This window comes from Alligator sinensis, unplaced genomic scaffold (assembly GCF_000455745.1).
Source record: "Alligator sinensis unplaced genomic scaffold, ASM45574v1 scaffold301_1, whole genome shotgun sequence".
Classification (NCBI taxonomy): domain Eukaryota; kingdom Metazoa; phylum Chordata; order Crocodylia; family Alligatoridae; genus Alligator; species Alligator sinensis.
In genome coordinates this window covers 2047989-2067068 of record NW_005842035.1, presented here as the reverse complement: position 1 = coordinate 2067068, position 19080 = coordinate 2047989, and the positions used below count along the sequence as shown (strand labels likewise).

The window sequence follows — 19080 nt, the reverse complement described above, 5'->3', positions numbered from 1 at the left end:
CACGCACTTCCCACTTGATGTCCATTATTTTGGCTGCCTTTGGTAAAGCACTTTATAATTGTCCTGGATGAAAGGCTGGTCTTTTGCATAAATCTAGTTAGAACCTTGCTGTCAGCAATAATCCTATTTATTTCTCCACTAAGGCTTTCCCCTGTTATTCAGCAGAATTAAATTATGCATCAGCATTGCTAATAAATACTGCAGAAGAAACAATTTCTATTCTCCAAGATGAAAAACTCTGAGCCATACTGAACGCCACGTTTTTAATTAAATACACTTCCACGCACATCAGACCCACCGCGAATAAAATAATTTACCTTCCCTCCCATTGTGCACTGTCTCTTTACTGATGATATTCTCTGCAGGGCATTTCTATTGTGTGAACAAATGCAAACACACAGCAGGTGCCCTGTACTGAGGGGTGGAGGCCCTCGTATTTAGCTGGAGCATCTCCAGATCCTCATTTTCCCTGGTGAAAGTTAATACGCGAACATGCGAGGAGGGTGGAAGGGACCTGGAGTAGCAGGAGGAAATGTTGCCGATACTAAATTTTCTGAAAGACAAGAATTTGCCCGTATGATTAACGGTTGGAAGGCCTCAGGCCCTAGGTAAGATCCAGATTAATAAGGAACACAAACCCTCATGCTTTAATCACCAGCCACCTGGGATTGGGAGAAACTTCCTTTAAAGCATCAAACACTCCCAGGACACTGGTGATCAGGAAAGGCAATATTCCTCTGGCATTGAGCAAGGTCCAAGCTTAAACCTAGGAGCATCTCTTGTTCTAGTAAAGCTCATCCGTCGTTCTAGTGAAGCTCTGGATTCCCAAGGCCGTGGCCTCATTGTTTAAGGATTATATTTAAATGACCTTTTGCAGATTACATAGCTGCTACTCATTCATGCTTCCTCTGCCTCTCTTACACGCATTGCACTATGGTGGACTGGCAGGGTACAGGAACTCCGAGCATACAGTTCACACCCTGAGCTACTTAATGGTTGCATCTGTGGCATGCGAAGAGGAACAGACAGCACGCACTTGTCCTTTGTAATGCAGATCCTCAACGTACTATGCTCTGGTCTCCAGCCAAACAGCCCCACTCTGGGGACCTCACCTCCATAGGAATGAGAAGTGCGATCATAAATGGGCAGCTGACTGCCCCTGGGCCGCACCTGCTCTCAGCAAGCTGGTTGCATGATTAGGCTTTAAAGGGACGGTCAAGGGAGCAGTGAGGCTGGCCCTCTTTGTATGATCTTCCCTTTTTAAATGGTTACTGCACATTGGGGACAATTCTTTTTCTTGCCTGCCCAAAGCCACCTGGTATTCCTCACTCTCCACCAAAACCCCTCGCAGCCACAGCCCCTTTGAAATACTTACCCGGCAGGGGAAATACCAGGACCACCAAGGTCGGGGCGGCCAATTATTTTGGGCAGAGGGCCACTTACTGAGTTTCAGCAAGCCATTGAGGGCCGCATGACAGGCAGCCCAGGGCAGATTAATATTCATTTTCTAAATTTTTTAGGGGCCCCGTGGGCCAGATAGAATGGCCTGGCGGGCTGCATCCAGCCCTGGGACCGCATTTTGCCCACCCCTGACCAAGGTGGTTTTCCTACTGGCTGGGGAGAACCACAAATGTGCCAGGGGGTAGTACCCTGCCAGAGGTAATGCATCGTTAAGTCTCCCACTTTCGCTTCCAGTGGGAAGATTTTAGGTATACACCGACTTCATGGAAATGAGAGACTCCGCCATAGCTTGCTTCTGAGGCCATATGGCTGAGGGCAAGCAAAACTCGGGGGTATCTGAACCCTAAGCCTCCAGGCTTGGGCCTACATGTAGGATACTCACCAAAGAATTTGGAAGCATCTGAAGCCCCAGGCAGGGGTGGAGGATGCTTGCCGGTAGCAGGACCAGACATGGTTCTTGAATGACTCACGGATTTGGAATTGATTTGGCTGATTAGACTTGGGACACACAAAATTTTCCTTAAAAGTATATATTTTTTAAATGTAAGTTTAAAACCAGAGAGAGAACGCAGCTCGGCTGGGGCAGGCTGAGTCAGCAGGGCTTCTACTTAATAAATAGCCATCCGTGGTATAGAGGCACCTCACTGCCAATGAAGTCACTGGAGCTTTGATGTCCACATCTCCCAGGAACTGAGCCAGGGTCACTCTTTGTTAGTGCTGCCCTTCTAACGTGTCTGTACGGACAAGGGAGGAGCAAACAGAGCAATGGAAATTCACCTGTCACAAGAAACACCCAGGAGGGCGAGAGTCCCCATTACACATACAGCACCAACCCGAGTGAGCACCCCTCTCGGATGGCTAAGCTCACCATTCTGCTACCAAGAAATAACTTCCCTGGCATCAAGCTCATGGCTTGTTTCACTGCTGTGCCAAAACCAGAGTGCAAATTCCCCCTGCCAGCTCTGAAACATTTCTGGTTCCTTCAGTAACAGTGGTACTGCAGAGACCATAAGAGCTAAATAAACTGGAGCAATGTTGATCCAACAGATGGGAGAAGCAATCGGCAGGGGAAGGAGCGCTCTTCTCAAGACCAACATGCCCCAAAATGTAAAGAAAAGAGGGGAAAGAACCCCAAACCAAGCAAACCTGCACAAATAGTTGCAAACGTCCCTTTAGAGGTATTACACACACACTTCCATTCCCATTAGCCCTTCCTGCAGAATATAAATATCATGCAGACACACACATTTCATGCCTCTTATAACTACATGTGAGCTATAAATACAAGTGGCCTGAGTATGGATCTTAAAACAGCTTTTAACTTTTCCATGTAAGAGGCACAGTATAATGGCCCGGCACCACTTTGTCCCCAGACAATTTTCCTTTTCTTATATATTTGAAGGCTCGTGGAACGGTTGCATTGGCTTTGTGCATGTGAGATCACAGACGGCTCACAGTCAGGATGCCAGCTTCAGTCAAGCTAGCAATTACTGCTCCAATCCTAAACTCGGCGTGGGAGCAGCCGCTGCTTGGTGCAGGCAAGTAACCACCATCCTTCAGGCACGATGGGCAGAATTGACTACATCCCTACTACTGGGTTTCTTCTTTCCATAACTGGCTAATGGTGACCTGCTCACAGTGGCAGTGCTCACCTCGTTTTTGGGACTGGGAAATTTCTCATGTGACCAACACGCCCAGTTTTCCAAAGAGAAGCAGGGGAGTTACGATGCCAGCCTTTGTTGCCGAGGTCTGATTTCCACACCCGCACATGGCTTGTTTCATCATCAGTGTGTATGGGGCCTTATATACAGTAAATTAGGCCAGGGCTAGTCTGAAACAGGCCGAGAGAGTTCACAAAACGAAGACTTGCAATCTGAAATATTTAAAAGGGAAAATCCCTGCATTATGCTGGCTTGTAAAGGCTCCTGGAAGAAGGACACACCCCTTCCTCCCTGCCCCCAACACTCACCCTTCTTAGAGGGACCCTCAGCTGCTGCAAATCAGCCCTGCTCCACTGACTGATGCTCAGATCTGGCCCACTCAAGCATAACAACAAGAGACAGGACCCAACCCAGTGCCCTAATTTTCCCAAGAGGCCAATGATATTGGAAAAGAAAGAAAGATGTCTTGTGTTTTAGAGACAAAGATAAAGTCGGCTCAATTCATGCTCAGTCTCTGTTAACAAAAAGTGCTATTTGGTCAGTGAGGGGGTGCCTGTTTCCTACAGCGGGCTATCTGATCCTTCAATTCACCTTCTTTCCAGCTTCTGATAGAAGCAGTTTACCCAGCTTGTGTTTCTAGATAACATTAATTGGTCCAGAGGTGGGAGAAGGTGCACGGCTGTGCCACCTGGTGACAGGGCCTGGTTACGCCCGTTTCCTGCATTACTGGAAAACTTCCTTTCAAAAGCCACACTCCAGACCAAGAAATGCAGAGTTTATCTTCCCTCTGGGTCTGCAGAAGCAAGCAGCACAAACTGAGTCACTAAGGGCTGGCTATACAAATCATAATAAAAAGCACCCGGCCCTAACTTCGATGGAATTGGCCTCGATCATTTCATCTCATAGGTCACCGAAATCTGAAAGCGATGACTTTTGTTTGCTTAAAATCCCGGGGAATCCCCACCAGGCACATCCCAAGTTATAATGGCTCTCAGTTCAGCATTGAGTTCTTCATTGCTGCTACCAGGAAAAGCTAGAACAGGACAGATTCTGCATCGTAAGATGTGGGGATAACTAACTGCTATCTCTGTGTTCAGGATAGAACTCTTGTACCCGCTCATCTGACCGTTGGTATTTGCTAAAGACAAGCCCAAGTTTATTTGATGAGATCGGGTTCCTGCCAGGATTTCACAAGCAGATGCAACACCTCATTGTTTGAGCCAGCAGTAAAGAATGTGGTGCAGGGTATGGAAGTGTCGAGGAACCAGCTCTAATCACACTGGAGAGGCACACGCAGAGGAAGTGACCTTGTGGAGGGGCAGTCGCTCGTGACCTCGTGGAGGGCCTTTGTGGCTTTCCTTCAGGAGGAAATGGAGGTCCCCTTCCCAAGCGGGAAAGCAGATTTTTCACTTCATGGGTTGTAAGACAACAGGAAGAGGGAGACAAAAGGGGATCGGCAGAGAAAGCTGCTGATGAGCCCCTGTGGGACAGCAATGCAACTGGTGCAGGCATTTCCAATCACTGCTTATAATTCCCTGGCCCCTTTGCTGTTTCTGGAGCAAGACTATGCACCTTCCTAAAGCATTGAGTGCCAGCTAGCAGGCACACTGTGTGAGGCCTGCCAGAAATCTCTGCTGCCTGGACTTCCCAAACCACAGGGATGAAACCCCAGCACAAACATCACCCGGCTAAATCTGGAGCTATATGATGCACACTCAACCCCGCTGCAGTCATGGGGATGGTGGTCGGGAAAGCTAGCTCAGAGCTAGGCACAGTGTCTTTCTTGGCTGATGGAGTCTCCTTGCATGGAGATGTCCCAGCCCTGAGCTCATAAACAAAGCCCTGGCTTTTGAAACAGGTTTCATACCGATTCCCTAGACCAGAACCTGGGACCAAGGAAACAGCAACACATTAGCTGTGGGAGCAGCTTCTCCAAAGGGCATTTACTCCAACAGCTGGGGAGACAGAATTGTTTTAATGCTACTCAGCAATGTTGTTTCAGAATAAGTTTAAATTAGAGACCGTGCAATCAGGTGCTTCTACTGGCTCTGCCCTGTGCATTGCTGCTGGAGTGATGCTGAATCCCGACAAGGTCCCTTCTTGTCTTAGCCCGTTGCAAAGACAGAAGGAGACGCATCCCATCAGATAGTCCCCGAAGCATTGTATGCGGCGTATGCAGTGCGGTGTTGATAACCTCAGCTCGCCGTAGCCTGCCAGTGCGGCTCATTACAGGAAGCTGGCTGTGTCCTTCGGCAATGTGACAGGTGATTCCTGAGGAAAGGAGCTGTTCTCACTTCCTGTAGGACTGGCTGCCTGCAGAAGAGGAGGAGAAAGGGGTTGTCAGCTGAAAGCAGGATCCGGTACAAGACAGGCTCTGCCAGAGGGGGTTTAGCCTGCGTGTTGATACAAACACCAGGATAAATGCACGCCAGCCACAAACCCTGCACCTCTGACACTGGCTGTGTTCACAGCAGGCCCTAAATGGGGCAAGTTATTTGTCCAACATCGCTGCCAGCACTCCTCGACAACAGGATGTCACGATGGGCTGCTGCTTTCACTGACAATTTAATTCTTTACTGTTAGCCTTGGCTGTATCGGTGTAGCAACCACAAAACCCAACTGAAACTGGTTTTAATGCACGCACATTGAAAGAGTCCCAAGGAGTTTGCCTCTAAAGAGCCAAGACAAACAGAGACAAGGAAGCATTCGCCACATTTCATAGAGGTGGGACCAACTGTGAGGTAGATGAAACAATCCACCCAAGGTCAGGCAGGAAATTTAAGGCAGAGCAGGTAGGGCAAGCCTGCTCTGGCATCTCGATCCCCTGCCCTCACCCCATCTGCCCCTCTGGCCCGGCCTGTGCAAGACAAGAAGTGGAACAAACAAAAATCCACGCGTTGCTGGTTTTACACGGAGGGGCTCAGTCCTGCCTGGAGTTCCAGCTGTGTAGCTCCACCTGCCTTGGCTCCAGGTTTATAGCTACAGGAATTGCCCCTATGTTTCCTCTGCATGCCTGAGACATCAGCCCTTGTGTTCTCAGCCCCAGGGAGAGGGGTAGCACAGCTAGTCTAACTGGATTCCTTGAATACTCTGTTTCTCCTTTAATAAAATGTGGCACTTTTAATACTGGGTTAGGGCTGAGGCTGTAGAAATACAATGGACAAGGTGTCTTGGACAAGCCTCTTGTCTTCTCGTCACAGTCAGTACTTCGCTCTTCTGAGAGCAATGTGTCATCCGAAATCTATGACTAGGAGGAAAAAAAAGCCTGGTGGAAGAGTGCAGTGTCTCTACGTTCACAAAAATGAAGAGGTGGAGAGGTCTGAGCAGGCACCTGGGAGCCAGGAACTCTCCATTCCTTGTGCATGGGTTTGCTTAGTCACTTCAGGCTCATCTACCCAGTAAACAGGCATGCAAATTTATAACATACTAACTACTCGGTACTCATTTCTCCCAATGCAGACAGTCCACACGCATGTGACAGGCTTGTCTACACAGAAGTGCTCATGAAAATTAACCTGGTTTAATTAAAGGCGAGTTTCAAGTGACTACGCTAAACTTCATTTCATAGAATCATAAAAAATGAGGGTTGGGAGGGAGCTCAGGAGGTCACATCTAGGCCAACCCCCTGCTCCAAGCAGAACCAGCCCCGACTACATCATCCCAGCCAAAGCTCTGTCTAGCTGGGCCTTAAAAACCTCCAAGGATGGAGAGTCCACCACCTCTCTGGGTAACCTGCTCCAGTGTTTTACTACCCTTCTGGTGAGATAGTTTTTTCTAATATCCAACCTCAACTTCCCTTGCTGCAACTTGAGACCCCGGCTCCTCGTTCTGCCATCTGCTACTACTGAGCACGCATTTAGCGCGTGGGTGAACACTACTATCCAGAATTCAAGTGAAGTGAAGAAAATCAAATTCCAGCCACTCTGATTCTGAACCAGAGGGTCCATGCTGGGGTAGGATGCAGTTTAAATAATCAACTTCAAGCATTAACTCAGCTTAAGGTTCCTGTGTGCCCCTGGTAGACAGGCCCTAAGTGTGAGACGGCTTGTTGCACTAGGGAAGTGGAGAAACGACCTTGCACACAGGCACTTTTAACACACTGAGAGCACCCATGTGGGGAAGTCCTTTGGAACAGTTACACACTGTAAATTCACATCCTGCCTCCCAAGTAAATACGCCTCAGTGTAGATAAGCTCCTACACATCAATAAGAGGGTTTGGGCACCTTGTCACATAGTGGAATTTACAGCCCTGCGGTAGGCGTCCAGGCCCCCTACAGCAAACACAGAGCTAGGCACATATGAATGGGATCCGCACTGGCCAGCAGGTCAACAGGAAGCCACCTAAAATGCCCAGCAGGAACTGCTGGCGAGGCATCTGGATGTCCTGTATGGGGGTGCCTGCCTCCACTCATGCTCCACGGCCATGACCCTTGTGTTGGACTTGGCACCCACCCCCTGTCCCTCAAGGACTGTGGAAGGAGGGGGTGGTCCTTTCTTTTTAAGCCCAAATGAGGGTTGAGGTGGGAGGACACTGCGCCAGGATGCGACAGACCTGGGTTCCCATCCTTGCCCCACTAAAATTCAATATACGAGTGTGACAAACCACGTGGAACAAGGACTGGGCCCCGTCTGCCTTCTCCCACGTCTGTGCCCAGAGCTGCAGAATCATTCTGATAAAGGCCAGGCTGTGCACGGTGTCACTGGAAAAGGAACTCACTTCAGATCCTGTCCCCTAAGAGGCTTTGTGCGCCGTGTGAGCAAAGTACTCATCTTTCACACACCACGAACAGCCAGAAGGGTGAATCCCACCCTTCTCCCACCCCGGCCGGAGGCTCGGCCACATGGCCAGTGCTTCCTTGTGTACGTGTGCATGCTGCACTTTCCCCTTTTCCAGCAGAGCTTCCTTTTCAGTGAGCTGCTGTGCCAGTGGCGAGCGTGAAACAGGAACCAGGGACGGACTCCTGGCCATTAACACCACTATCGATTCAGGCAGGCGAGGGCTTGTGTGACAGGAAACAGAAAATGCTGACATCAGAGGCAAACAGAGAGTAAAGACTGCCAGTGCTAACACCTTGCTCTGACCCTTGTTCTGTGGCTGGCACCGTGTAGATTTGCTTCACTCCCATCTCACTAGCATATTGTCCCCCGTCTTCACTAGGAGAGAGGTGTTGTTGCACAGGTAGGAGACCTGGATACTCTTCCCAGCTCTGCTGCTGAGTTACTAGGGCCTCTGCCACATGTTACTTATATTATACAATTAACTGGTTAATTGCCCAATAAATCTAGACTGGCCACACATGCCATAAAAAAGGCCATCCGGCTATAAAAAGAGCCAACCAGCTACAAAGTCAGTACCTGAAAATGTGGAACACCTCTATAGCTGGTTCCAATCCAGTTTTCATTTGCATGTGTGGAAAGGCCAGTGAATGTGTCCAGGTCACTTCAACCCCTGGGACTTAAATTCACTGTGTGTGAGTGGGGCTAAGCATCCTTGCATCCCTGACCCCCCACTCCTTCCCCCCCCCACCAAGGCATGCAGTGAGGCATTGAGGGTGCTGTGAAGCAGTTCAATGTCTGCGAAGCATTCCCAGATCCTCAGATGAAGAAGCGCTATAAATGTGCAAGCTCGGATGATAATTAGGTTGCTACACTTGGAATAATGTGCAGAGCCAACCGGTGTTTCTGCCAACAGCACCTCTACAGAGAGCTGAGTCAGGCCCTATGTGCACAAGGAAAGGCCTGTTCTTAACTGGAGCTAGCTAAGAATAAACTCTCGTTCCACCTGAAGACACAGCTGAAACTCCTTTAGATCTTCCTACAGGTGCTTAGTGCTGCGTGGACTTTTGGCATCTCAGCAGATGCAATCACACACTGAGTCAGAAGGAGTAAGACTATTCAAACAGACTGGAAGCTGCTTTCACTTCAGCCCTCCCTTCCCCAACACTTAACTGGTTTCTCTGATTCCCTTTTTGAGTTCTGAGCGAGCGAGCGAGCTGTACCCGGGTTGGTTTTCTGAGGCTACGTGGGCCAAAGGCAGGGGTGAGGTGCAGGTTACGCACAGGAGAGGGCGTGAAGGCAGGAAATCTGACAGAAGCTAAAGAAAGTCTATTTTGAGGGCTGGCAGGAGTTTGAAGCAATACCAGGTTTAGGTGCACCTGTGTTTTCAAGCCACCCTCTGTGTCAGGCACAGGAAGGAGGACAGCTCTTCTGATACAAGCAGTGAGCTCGGCAGGATACAATTAAAGAGCTGCATATCCTGCCCCTTGTCGCACGCTGCTCAAGCACTTGCAGCACTGGAACGCTTGGCAGAGAGCTACTGTGAAGCTTCCTTCTTCCCCTGCTCCCCAAAACAAAGACAACTCTAAAAATGAGAGTGTCTCTTACTCTGCCTGCTTCTTGCAGAAGAACTTGAAGAGCTGGGGCGGCTGGTTTGCTGCGGTCCAGACTGAGAGAACTGGGGCGCAATGGTTGGGATTTTCCCCTTCCTGGTGCTGGCACAAGGCATGTCGGGTGTGCGGGGGATCCTGGGTCTGCTGCTGAAGGCAGAAGAAAACTCACTGCAAGAAGAGATGGGAAGTGTTAGGATCTGCATATCCATAAATTTCACCTTGAGGGACACGGAGAAAAATCAACAGGCAATTTGTACGCATGCGATTAAACCAAATGCAAAGTGCACGCTCACCAGCACAGAACTACATCCACAAGTACACAGAGATCGCAGATGGAGCTATACAAAGTACTCATAGGTATTCCACAGCATGGTACAGTACAGACAACTCACTAAAGAGACCCTGCCTGTCCTCATCAAAACTGGATTGTAAGTTTTCCACAGCACATTCTTTACATCACAAATGCAAACGTGATGAAGCTGAGATGCAGAAGGGCTGTGTATGTGCATCTCACATTATTAGCACCCGCACTGTCGTATTTCTGCAACGTCTCCAATAGGTCCCAATCCTACGAAGTGCACACATGTCTTTCCTCCCACATTCAAGTTCATGGGCACCATCACGCGTTTGGATCCCAGCAAGGACAGGAAGTGGGGAACTCCTGGCACTATCTCCACTGGGCCCTTCGCAGACATCTTGGTAGTTCATCATCGGCCCTTATCAATGCCCTACCATATGCGCTAAGGACACTGTTTAAAGTACAGTCAATGTCCATGCTGACGTACAGTCTCCTCTCCCATCTCCCCAACTCCAGGAACAGTTTTCCTGTGAAGGGTGCGGCTCTAACTAAAAGGGTTCAAGGAACACTCTGAAGACACCGAACCAAAAGCAACCCCATGGAGTGCTATTACATTTGGATTTCTCATTGTTGGTTACTAATAGGCAAATATACTTCCTTAACCGGAGAAGACCACATTGAAACAGGATCTGCATGGAAAGGATGGCTGTAATTGGGAAACGCAAGGAGAGCCAAAGGAGGAGATCCAAAAAGGTGCCATCCAAAAATAGGTCATTAAAATGGAGCGGGAGGGCACCTACCTCTTTTGCTCCATCAAAAGAAGCCATTGTCAATGGGAGGAAGCAGGATGAGGGGATTTCAAGCCATTTAATCTGCTCTCCAGGATGGAATGCTGCTGAGTCAGCGCTCAATAGCTCTTCCTCGGCGGCTGCTCCCCTTGCCTGGAGATGTCTTAGTCCAAGTTGCTTTTACGTTGTTTTTTTTTAAGCAGTGCTAATTATCCGGGTTTTGCTTTTGCAAACACTTGCTGCTAAGCACACAGTCAATTATAAGTCTGCTCCAAAACATCCTTGTAACAAGATCTTTCTCAGGCTAAGGTTCACTTGCCTCTTGTATTCCTCTCTATCATTGTTTCAAAAGCTTGTACGGCAGATGATATCCAGCCCAATAAAAAGGTATTTAGAAAAAGAAGAATCTGGTCCTGCCTCAAGCAGGGGGCTGGACTACGTGACCTACGGAGGTCCTTTCTAGCCTGACTTCTCCTTGATACTACAACTGGCCAAAGAAGATTTCAAGCTATAAAACCGTCCCCGAGGTTCAGAACTCATGGAAGAGAGTTTGAGGTCTCTCTCCATAAAGCACCATGGTTATCTCCTGTTTTCATTTGTATCGCTCGGGCTCCAGTCCTTTCATTTCACTATTCTCAAGCCGCACACGTTCTGCACCCGTGATTTTGATGTCAGTGCCTAAAGAAAGCATCACGAATGAGCTGTGCAGCGTTTGCGCTGCAGGTGAGCTTTCTTTTTTGCACAACTCTAAATAAAGAGAATCTGGATTTTAAAAGCCCTGGTGGGGCCATGACAAATCTCCAAGGAGATTAGCTGGTGGGACCGATCTTGCTACACCCAAAGCAAAGCAGAACGCTCACAATTCATGAGTGTATGAGAGGGATAACATGACACATTCACTTGGGAGGTTCCTTCCAGTCCTTTGTGTCTATGTTCATAGGCACTGAGAGGAGATTAATGGGATAAGCACAGAGCAAATACTCTATTTAAAGCAGACAGTCTTTCTGGAAGGTTACATACTTGCTGCATATGGCAAGCGAGCATAACAGACCCCCTTTCTCTACCTGCCACAATTTCTCAGATCCACAGCGTCGTGAACCTTGCTATTACCTGGACGTCGAATATAAAGCATACAAAGATGGAGGAACATGGCCCTCTCCCTCCCAGAGATCTCCCATTGTGCAGCACAGAAACCTGCTATTGTATGTGCAAAAATGAGAGCTTAACTACAGAAGTGCTGGAGACAACTCTCTCGTGGGAAAATATTTAGCAGCTCTTCATAAGAAGAGACATTCATGACAGCGCGCTGTAATTTGAGAGCATGCACACGGAGTAGTTAGCGCTAAAAAGAAACCTAAATCTTCCTTTAGAAGAAACAAAGCTATTTGCTTCTGGGTAGCAGCTGGCCTGGGGAGCAACCAGAGAAAACCAGTGCATGACAGACAGCTGGTCAGTCTTAGTAACCATCCAGGAAATGGGGAAGGGTTACAAAGATGAATTGCTTCCTCTTTTCTCCAATAAAAAAAAGCCGCATTTCTAGAAATGTTTATTAAAAATCATATGAGGGGGGTGTCTACACACTGCCTGCATACAGTCTCTCTCTCACAGCGTGGATAAAGGTCATGAGATACTAAAAACAATACTGTGCTTTAGCTTAACCAAGAAAAGGGGGGACGACTCTCCCTCTGCCATCCATCAGCTAAAACGGTGATTACTTGGAACGGAAATAAAGTTGCTGGAAAATGACACTGCCAACATAGCGCACCACATCTCTCACCGACTGGTTTAGTACCAGCACACCTGCCCATACCTCAGTGGTATTATTCCCAATTTACTAGATGTGAGAAAGAGGGAAATCCAACCCAGTGACCCCTGTGTTCAAAGAAAATGGCTCTGCTTCACCTCCCTGAGATGCCTTGGTAGGTATGTCCCAAGAAGCATGGGCAAATGAACACCTACCGTGTTAAAAGAGGTGGGCAGCAGTGTGGGGACAACAGTGAGGCTGTCTGGATGCCACTAGAGAGGCACAAGTTCAACCTATGCACTGCACTCCTGCCAAAGGCCCCACTATAACGGGACTCATTCGAGCTGGGGAGTCAAAGATTGCCAGATACGGGCCCAGCCACATCACTCCCTTGCATGCTTTTGGCTACAGAAACCAGTGGGTCATAACCAACTCCTGGGTATGACCACAGACTGCATCCAACTGGTCCAGGGGCAGCATGGTGGGGCTATTTGTGATGGGGCAGCTCCTATAAAACATCACAAAGTTGCGACCTCCAGAGTAAGGTGAGTATAGGGCACCTCAAAACCCTAGCCCCCAACGCCTTGTGGGTACTCCTTGGTTGGAGAAAGGCTATGGGACATCACCCTAATAGAAACACGCCTTAGCTGAGGCATTAGGCAATCAGCAGCAGTTATCTGTTGCTCTCTGGCAGACATTACAACCATTGAGGCACTGAACTGGCAGAAACTACAACCACTGAAGCACTGAACTCGGTCTGGACTCTATCTGGCCTTTGGATTCTGTCTCAATGGTCTGAAGGGGGGATGGCAGGTCTTGGGCAGGCTCCACTCCCCCATGCTCTTGCCTAGGTGTATGTGCTGAACGTCTTGGTGCAACAGTCGCAGGACTGCATACAAGCAGATTCAGCAGGCACTTGACTAGACCTCTTTCGCGTACACCATGATCCAGAGGATCAAGGATTGCCCTACTTTGTTTGCATCTTTCATCCCCTAGCAATGGGTGAGATTAAGGCAGTGACAGTGGTTGTTTGCACTGCCACTTGTTGTAGGAACAGATTACCGTAAGTGTTTTCTTAAGGAAATAACACATTAAGTTCTGGTTACTGTAAAACTATCAGCCTGTTGGCAAGCGACTTCTCATGCCATGCCTACTTGCACTACATTTCCTGTACAACCTGTAACCTGAGGTTGATTTTGTAATCATTTATCAGTACCAACATGCTAACAGAACCCACACAATGCTACGATACAGCCTTTGTGCAAGACTTCACTCTCGCATCTCGAGGCAGAGACTCCTCTATTAACAGAGCTGTACAGCAGGGAAGGAGAACAACGTCATGCTATTGCTGGCTGCAAGACTGAAGGGAGATGGAGGGCTCTTTGTGGCGGATGCATGAGATGTGGGGAGTCCTATGTGAAGAGGGGCTGAGCTGCTCAGATGCAGAAAAAGGAAGAGTCAGGGCTCAGGAGGAATTAGCAGAAAGGTTTGCTGCTTTGCAGTTAGAAGGGAGTGCAAAGCCAAGCTGAGAACAGGATGGGGACCTGTCCATTCGCAATCTGTTGCTTTCTCCACAGTGTGAGACACGGAGGCATGGCAGATCTGCACAGCCTCCTGAGTCGGCCTGAGTACGTGGTGAAGAAGTAAGTGTCACTCACTGGTGTCCAAACCATGCACAGCTGCTCTCAAGTCTGGCCCAAGGCAGAGAGCCTGAACACGGCACTAGGATGTCCATTCAGAGCCAGGCCAGCTCACTCTTGGATATGTGACGGCTCGGTACATCCTTGCACTCTCACACCCTGTCCCTTCAGGTGTCTAGCTCCACCCATCCCATAAATTCATCTGCTTCTGAGATGTTTCTGCAGCCCTTGTTTCAAAAGTGGCACAAGGCAGTTATACGTCTGATGAAACTGTAACGGCCTCTGTTAAAAAAAATAGGCTGGCAGTTCCTGGCGAAGAAGTGTTTGCATCCCAGAAAACACCATCACAACTGGCAGAACAGGACACATCCCAGATAGAGAGCCAAAAATACTCTTTCTTCCCTAGCGATCCTTTCAGCCCGGAGCTGACATACAATAATGGGAAAACATGCCCGGCTACTGCCCATGAGGTACCTGCGCTCAGTGGATAAATCAGGGCCTCTGGTCAATGGGGCTGTCAGCTCAGCAGGTTTAAACACTCTCAATCCACTTAAGTATTTAAATTCTTTACCTCTTGCAATTTAATCCTTGTCACCTTCTTCCAATACACCCAAGCTCTTGATTTCTACAATGAATGATGTCTTCACGGGGCTCAGCACAGTAAATCGCCTGAGGAAGCCACCTCGGTATTTTATTTGCAGGTGACAGTGCTGTGCTTCCATGTGATGTTCATTAATAAAATCTTGCCCTAGATTTCTTCTCTTCTGGCCCAGACTTCTTAAAAAAATTGAACAGATGCCACTTGCAGTGCTCAGACTATTTTGTTTGGCAAGCGTTATCCCAGTGGTATCACACCACACTACATCATACAGCAGATGACTTCACAGGCTATCTTTACAGCAGCATGGAATTAGCTGGTAAACACCCCTCTCCACCCCCAACTCCTTCCCTGTTCCCAGATGACCACGTGTCTAAGTCTTACCTGTGTGGCTGCCCGTTTACTTTGTCCTGGGTGAAATCAGTGGATTGGACAGACAGGATTTCGGTAGCTCCCAAGACGTGTGGATGCATTCTGAGACTGGATGAGAATATCTTGGATGAGTCGATTTCAACTGCTATTGGAAAAGAATGGGTGTTTCAATGCAGGGGGATCGCTGTGAAGGACATCAAAAAAAATGTATCGTAGCTGCTATGAGAATGGCACTGAGCAGGTGCCAATGAGGTATTCAAGACAGAGCCTTAGAGCAGCATTGGGTACACACCAAACGATGGCTATGCTGCTTGTCTTCAGGTGGCAGCCCATGCACAGGGAAACTCTGGGGCAGGAGGGGAGGTAGACCCCCACATGAAAGAAGTTGAGGACTTCTCTGTCAAGAAAGAGGGCAAAGACCTATGCTTCCTTGTGATGCTGAGTTACTCTGACCCAAATGGTTCACCAGCTTCATCCACCCCTCCTTCTTGGTCAATTGCTGCCCACTTTGTGACACAGCTGTGTCGAACCCAACTCTGGACTGTTCATGACAGAGCTGGAAAATGGCCTAATCTAAAAGGTTCCCCATTTCCACCATGGTACAAGAACAGCAAGGCCAAGGTTCGAACTCCTCTAAGTCTATGCAACCTATTTCAGAGTGGGATTCTTTTCCTGGGAAGAAAGGGAGGTTCTAGAGGGAATACAATGATCATTGCATTGCTCTGTGAGCTGATCTTCACTGTAGTGTTTGGGAAAGTGTCACAGGAGAGGAAGAAGTGTTTTGTAGAGTAAATTTACCACCCTCCAGTGAACTGCTCCACAGTGTCGCTGGCCAGGATTGCCTGCAGATTTTCCACCCCACTGGTGGGTATGTTTTAATGCCCAGATACTGCCTAAATACAACATTTATAAAGTATTTTTGTGCTCCCTCAGCCTTTAAAACATAAGGAATTATTTTTCAGTCTCTGCATCCAATGGTGGATTTCTTCACGCCACACATTTTTAAGTAGCAAAGAGCAGCGGTTTCAATGTCTGATTTGCTTAATCCCCTTTATGAAGTTTGAAAATTTAAAACCCTGGCTTTCCTGCCAACTCAGTGGGCTTCCTATTGACTTATGTCTTTTGTTCAGAGCTGCTGCATCTGGCCAGCTAGTGTCTCTATCAAATACTTTAGTCCTATTCCTATGTGAAACCTGAGGTTCAAATGGCACTGCTCTCATTATGACAGAACATACAGAGAGCTCAAATAGGTCTCTCGAACTGGAGCTTCATACGCTTCAAAGGTACCCTCTTTGGTTTAGCTATTATAGATCAGCTCAGAGCATTATGCAAGCAGATCCTTGTCTGGGAAACCTTGGTTGCTTTTTGTAGAATCCCTTTCATTTCCTCTCGGAAATTTAAAAAGATGCCTTGTCTTCACTGATTCAAAGCATATTTGGGCTTTTTAATAATTCTGCGCTGGAAAGTTTCAAAAGCCTTTAAGTGAAATCCCAGCAAATTTGACTGAGTGCCCTACCTTAACCTCTAGACCGTATCCCCGCAAATAAGCTGGGACCTTACTCCCCTGGTCCTTGAGCTCCCTGTCCCTCCCTTTGGCAGATGGCTTGGAAATACAGCATTTCAGAATCATCTCAATTTTACTTCACATTTCTGCAGTGATAGAGGGGTTTGTGTTAATTCCAGTAAAAGAGCAGGGAAAGGATCTCTAGCATCTCCCAGGGTCTCTCAAGCGATGCCAACCAAGGACGGCATTGGCAATGGATTAGAAGTCTAGGGCCACACCTAAGGGGATATTGCTGTCCTCTCCCCCAAACTTTTATTATTGCCTTGTCTGTAACCTCTTTTCCACAGCACATCAGTAGGATTAATTAAAATCAGCCCTTTGTTTTTGTTGCAGTTGAACCACTGAACAGATGCCAACAGGTACCAACAGATAAGGCTTTGTTTAGATCCATGAAGGGGTCTATTTGGTCAAGAAAGTAGCACTGCCCTGTTGGAAACTGTAGGCCCTGTGAGCCACAGTTCTTTCGCTTGGTGCGGGGGGGTGTTGCTCAGTGGTAGAGAGCAAGTTTTGTATGTGTGAGGCCCTGGTTTCAATCCTTGGCACCTCTGCTTAGATCAAGAGGGAGCATGTGTGCTGGGACTTGCAGACCATGGTGTCATTCAGCTCCATAGGTGCTTGTCAGTTGTCCAGGGTGTCATTCTGCTGGGGCCTTGCGGTCTCTCGCTCTGCACCAAAGAAGTCAACTGCATACCACACTGTAAAACTCCCCAACTCACCCACGGGGTACCCCCTTCTCCAAATGCCCACCCCGTCTCCTCCCCACCCAGATTGTTAGGAACAATTAGCCGCAGCATTCCCAGCTTATCCTTACATGAAGAGGAAATACAGAAGTCAGAAGAGTTGGACCTGCTCCCACTACGGGTGGGAGGACGACAGCTCTGCAGAGTCTGGAGTTTGCCGTCCCTGCCATGGGAAGAAATGGCATCATTTTCTGGCCTGGAGGAGAAATGAGAACGCAGGGTGATGAATACTTCCAGCCTAAAAGAGCTGCCTGAATATCACCATCTCATTTCCTGTAACGGTCCCGAAGAAATATAAAGGCATATTATATGCCGTGAGCTAGTGCTACAGCCATAATTTAACTGCATGACTGTAACAGTTCTGAGTGCAGCTCTCCAACCCAGCTGATGTGAGATGTATTTGAAATTAACATTTTTTCCTAGTGTAATAAATAGCTTGGGAAGGAAACCGTAATGCCTGACAGTTTGGAGAGATGAAATCCCAGCAGACCCTTAAACCAGAGACAATGCTGGTGAGTCTACCAGGTCTCAGGGACATACGAATATTACTGGGGTTCTACAGAACAGGGATTTCAAAGCATAGCAGAGTATTTTAACTCAATTGCTACAGAACTGGATCTGTTGGCTTCATGGACAGGGGGCTGCCTGCTAGCAGGGAAGAGTTTCTGAAGGACAAGAGAGAGCAAATGACTTAGTAAATCAAATGGGGTGACAGAAGCCAGTGGGGGGCAGATCGGAGGTCAGGGGAGGTTAGACAGAAGTTGCCTTGAGATGAGTTTCACTGAATAGTCGTGCCCAGATCAGGCAAAGGCAACTCGGACACTTCTAGGCAGAAAACTGCTTTCCAGAGTCAGGTTCTAGGGGGTATCTAGTCCAGGGGCTCTCAACCGGTTTTGGACTATTTGTAAACGTCGATGACCAGTCCCAACCCATTGCCTCTCACTCCCAACCCGCTGCCTCCCACCCCCAGCGGGGCAGAGGGTAGGTGTTTGGGGGTCATGGGGGGCCCCAAGCAGCCCCTTGCAGGCTGGAGCTCTGCCAGCCTACTAGGGAAAAGCCATGGCTTCCCACACTTTCCTCCTTTAAAGGAGAATCTATTTTTAAAGTCTGCTGATCCATTTTTTAAGTTTGCTCACAACCCTTTCATATATTCTTGCGACCCACTTTTGGGTTGCGACCCATGGGTTGAGAAACACTGAGCTGGAGGAATATAAGGGACTTTCTATCCCTCCTGAGTGATCTCACCAAACGGGAAGGTCTCTGGTGCTCTGTGCCAGCTTTCCTTGCTACAACAGCCCTATGTAATACACCCAGAGCCTGTCGATACAAGGAGGCCCCTTCTCCCCACAAATTCTTCTGAGTTAATTAATAACTTGTCTACACAGAGAGGTTACGGGAAAGTAGCTTGGATGCGGTTTACCATGTAACAGCTATTACACAGTAGCTCTCCCTGTGGGTGCTAAGGGACCCTTTTGCAGGTACAGTGAATCCACTTCTCGTGCAGAACAGCTGTTCAGCCACAGCTTTCTGCCTGCCCCAATGCAGGCTTCTGTCTCTGTGCAGAAAAGCCCTTGCTGTGTGGATTGAAAATGGATTCATTAAACCTCGTTAAATGCCTTCATGAAGAATCAAAACAAAATTAAGGCTACTTGAATTCTGAATGGGAGCATACACACAGGGGTTTAACTAATCCATTAAACTGATACCTTTAGTGTGTTTGGATTCACCTTCCTGAGTGTCCCCACGTAGACAAGCCAGACAACGTGATGAGACACGGTCAGAACTTTTCCTAAATAAATCAAGCCGAAGGCAGGGCAAAGCTGC

The 19080-nt window shown here is 48.2% G+C and overlaps 1 protein-coding gene across 6 annotated transcripts in view; it reads right to left on the bottom strand.

Moving 5' to 3' along the window:
• Window positions 1-5078: 5078 nt before the first annotated feature.
• Window positions 5079-19080, bottom strand: part of ARMC9 (armadillo repeat containing 9) — a 94108-nt gene continuing 80106 nt past the window's right edge. For 5 of the 6 annotated variants that reach the window (XM_025202718.1, XM_025202719.1, XM_014519375.2 and 2 more), the window contains 4 exons: window positions 17328-17452; window positions 14965-15097; window positions 9508-9680; window positions 5079-5435 (listed from right to left, as the gene is read on the bottom strand). In XM_025202718.1, the coding sequence (XP_025058503.1) occupies window positions 5413-5435; window positions 9508-9680; window positions 14965-15097; window positions 17328-17452 (454 nt within the window). In that variant the 3' untranslated portion in view covers window positions 5079-5412. The remainder of the gene's footprint in view (window positions 5436-9507; window positions 9681-14964; window positions 15098-17327; window positions 17453-19080) is intronic. The other variant, XM_025202720.1, reaches the window with a different exon arrangement.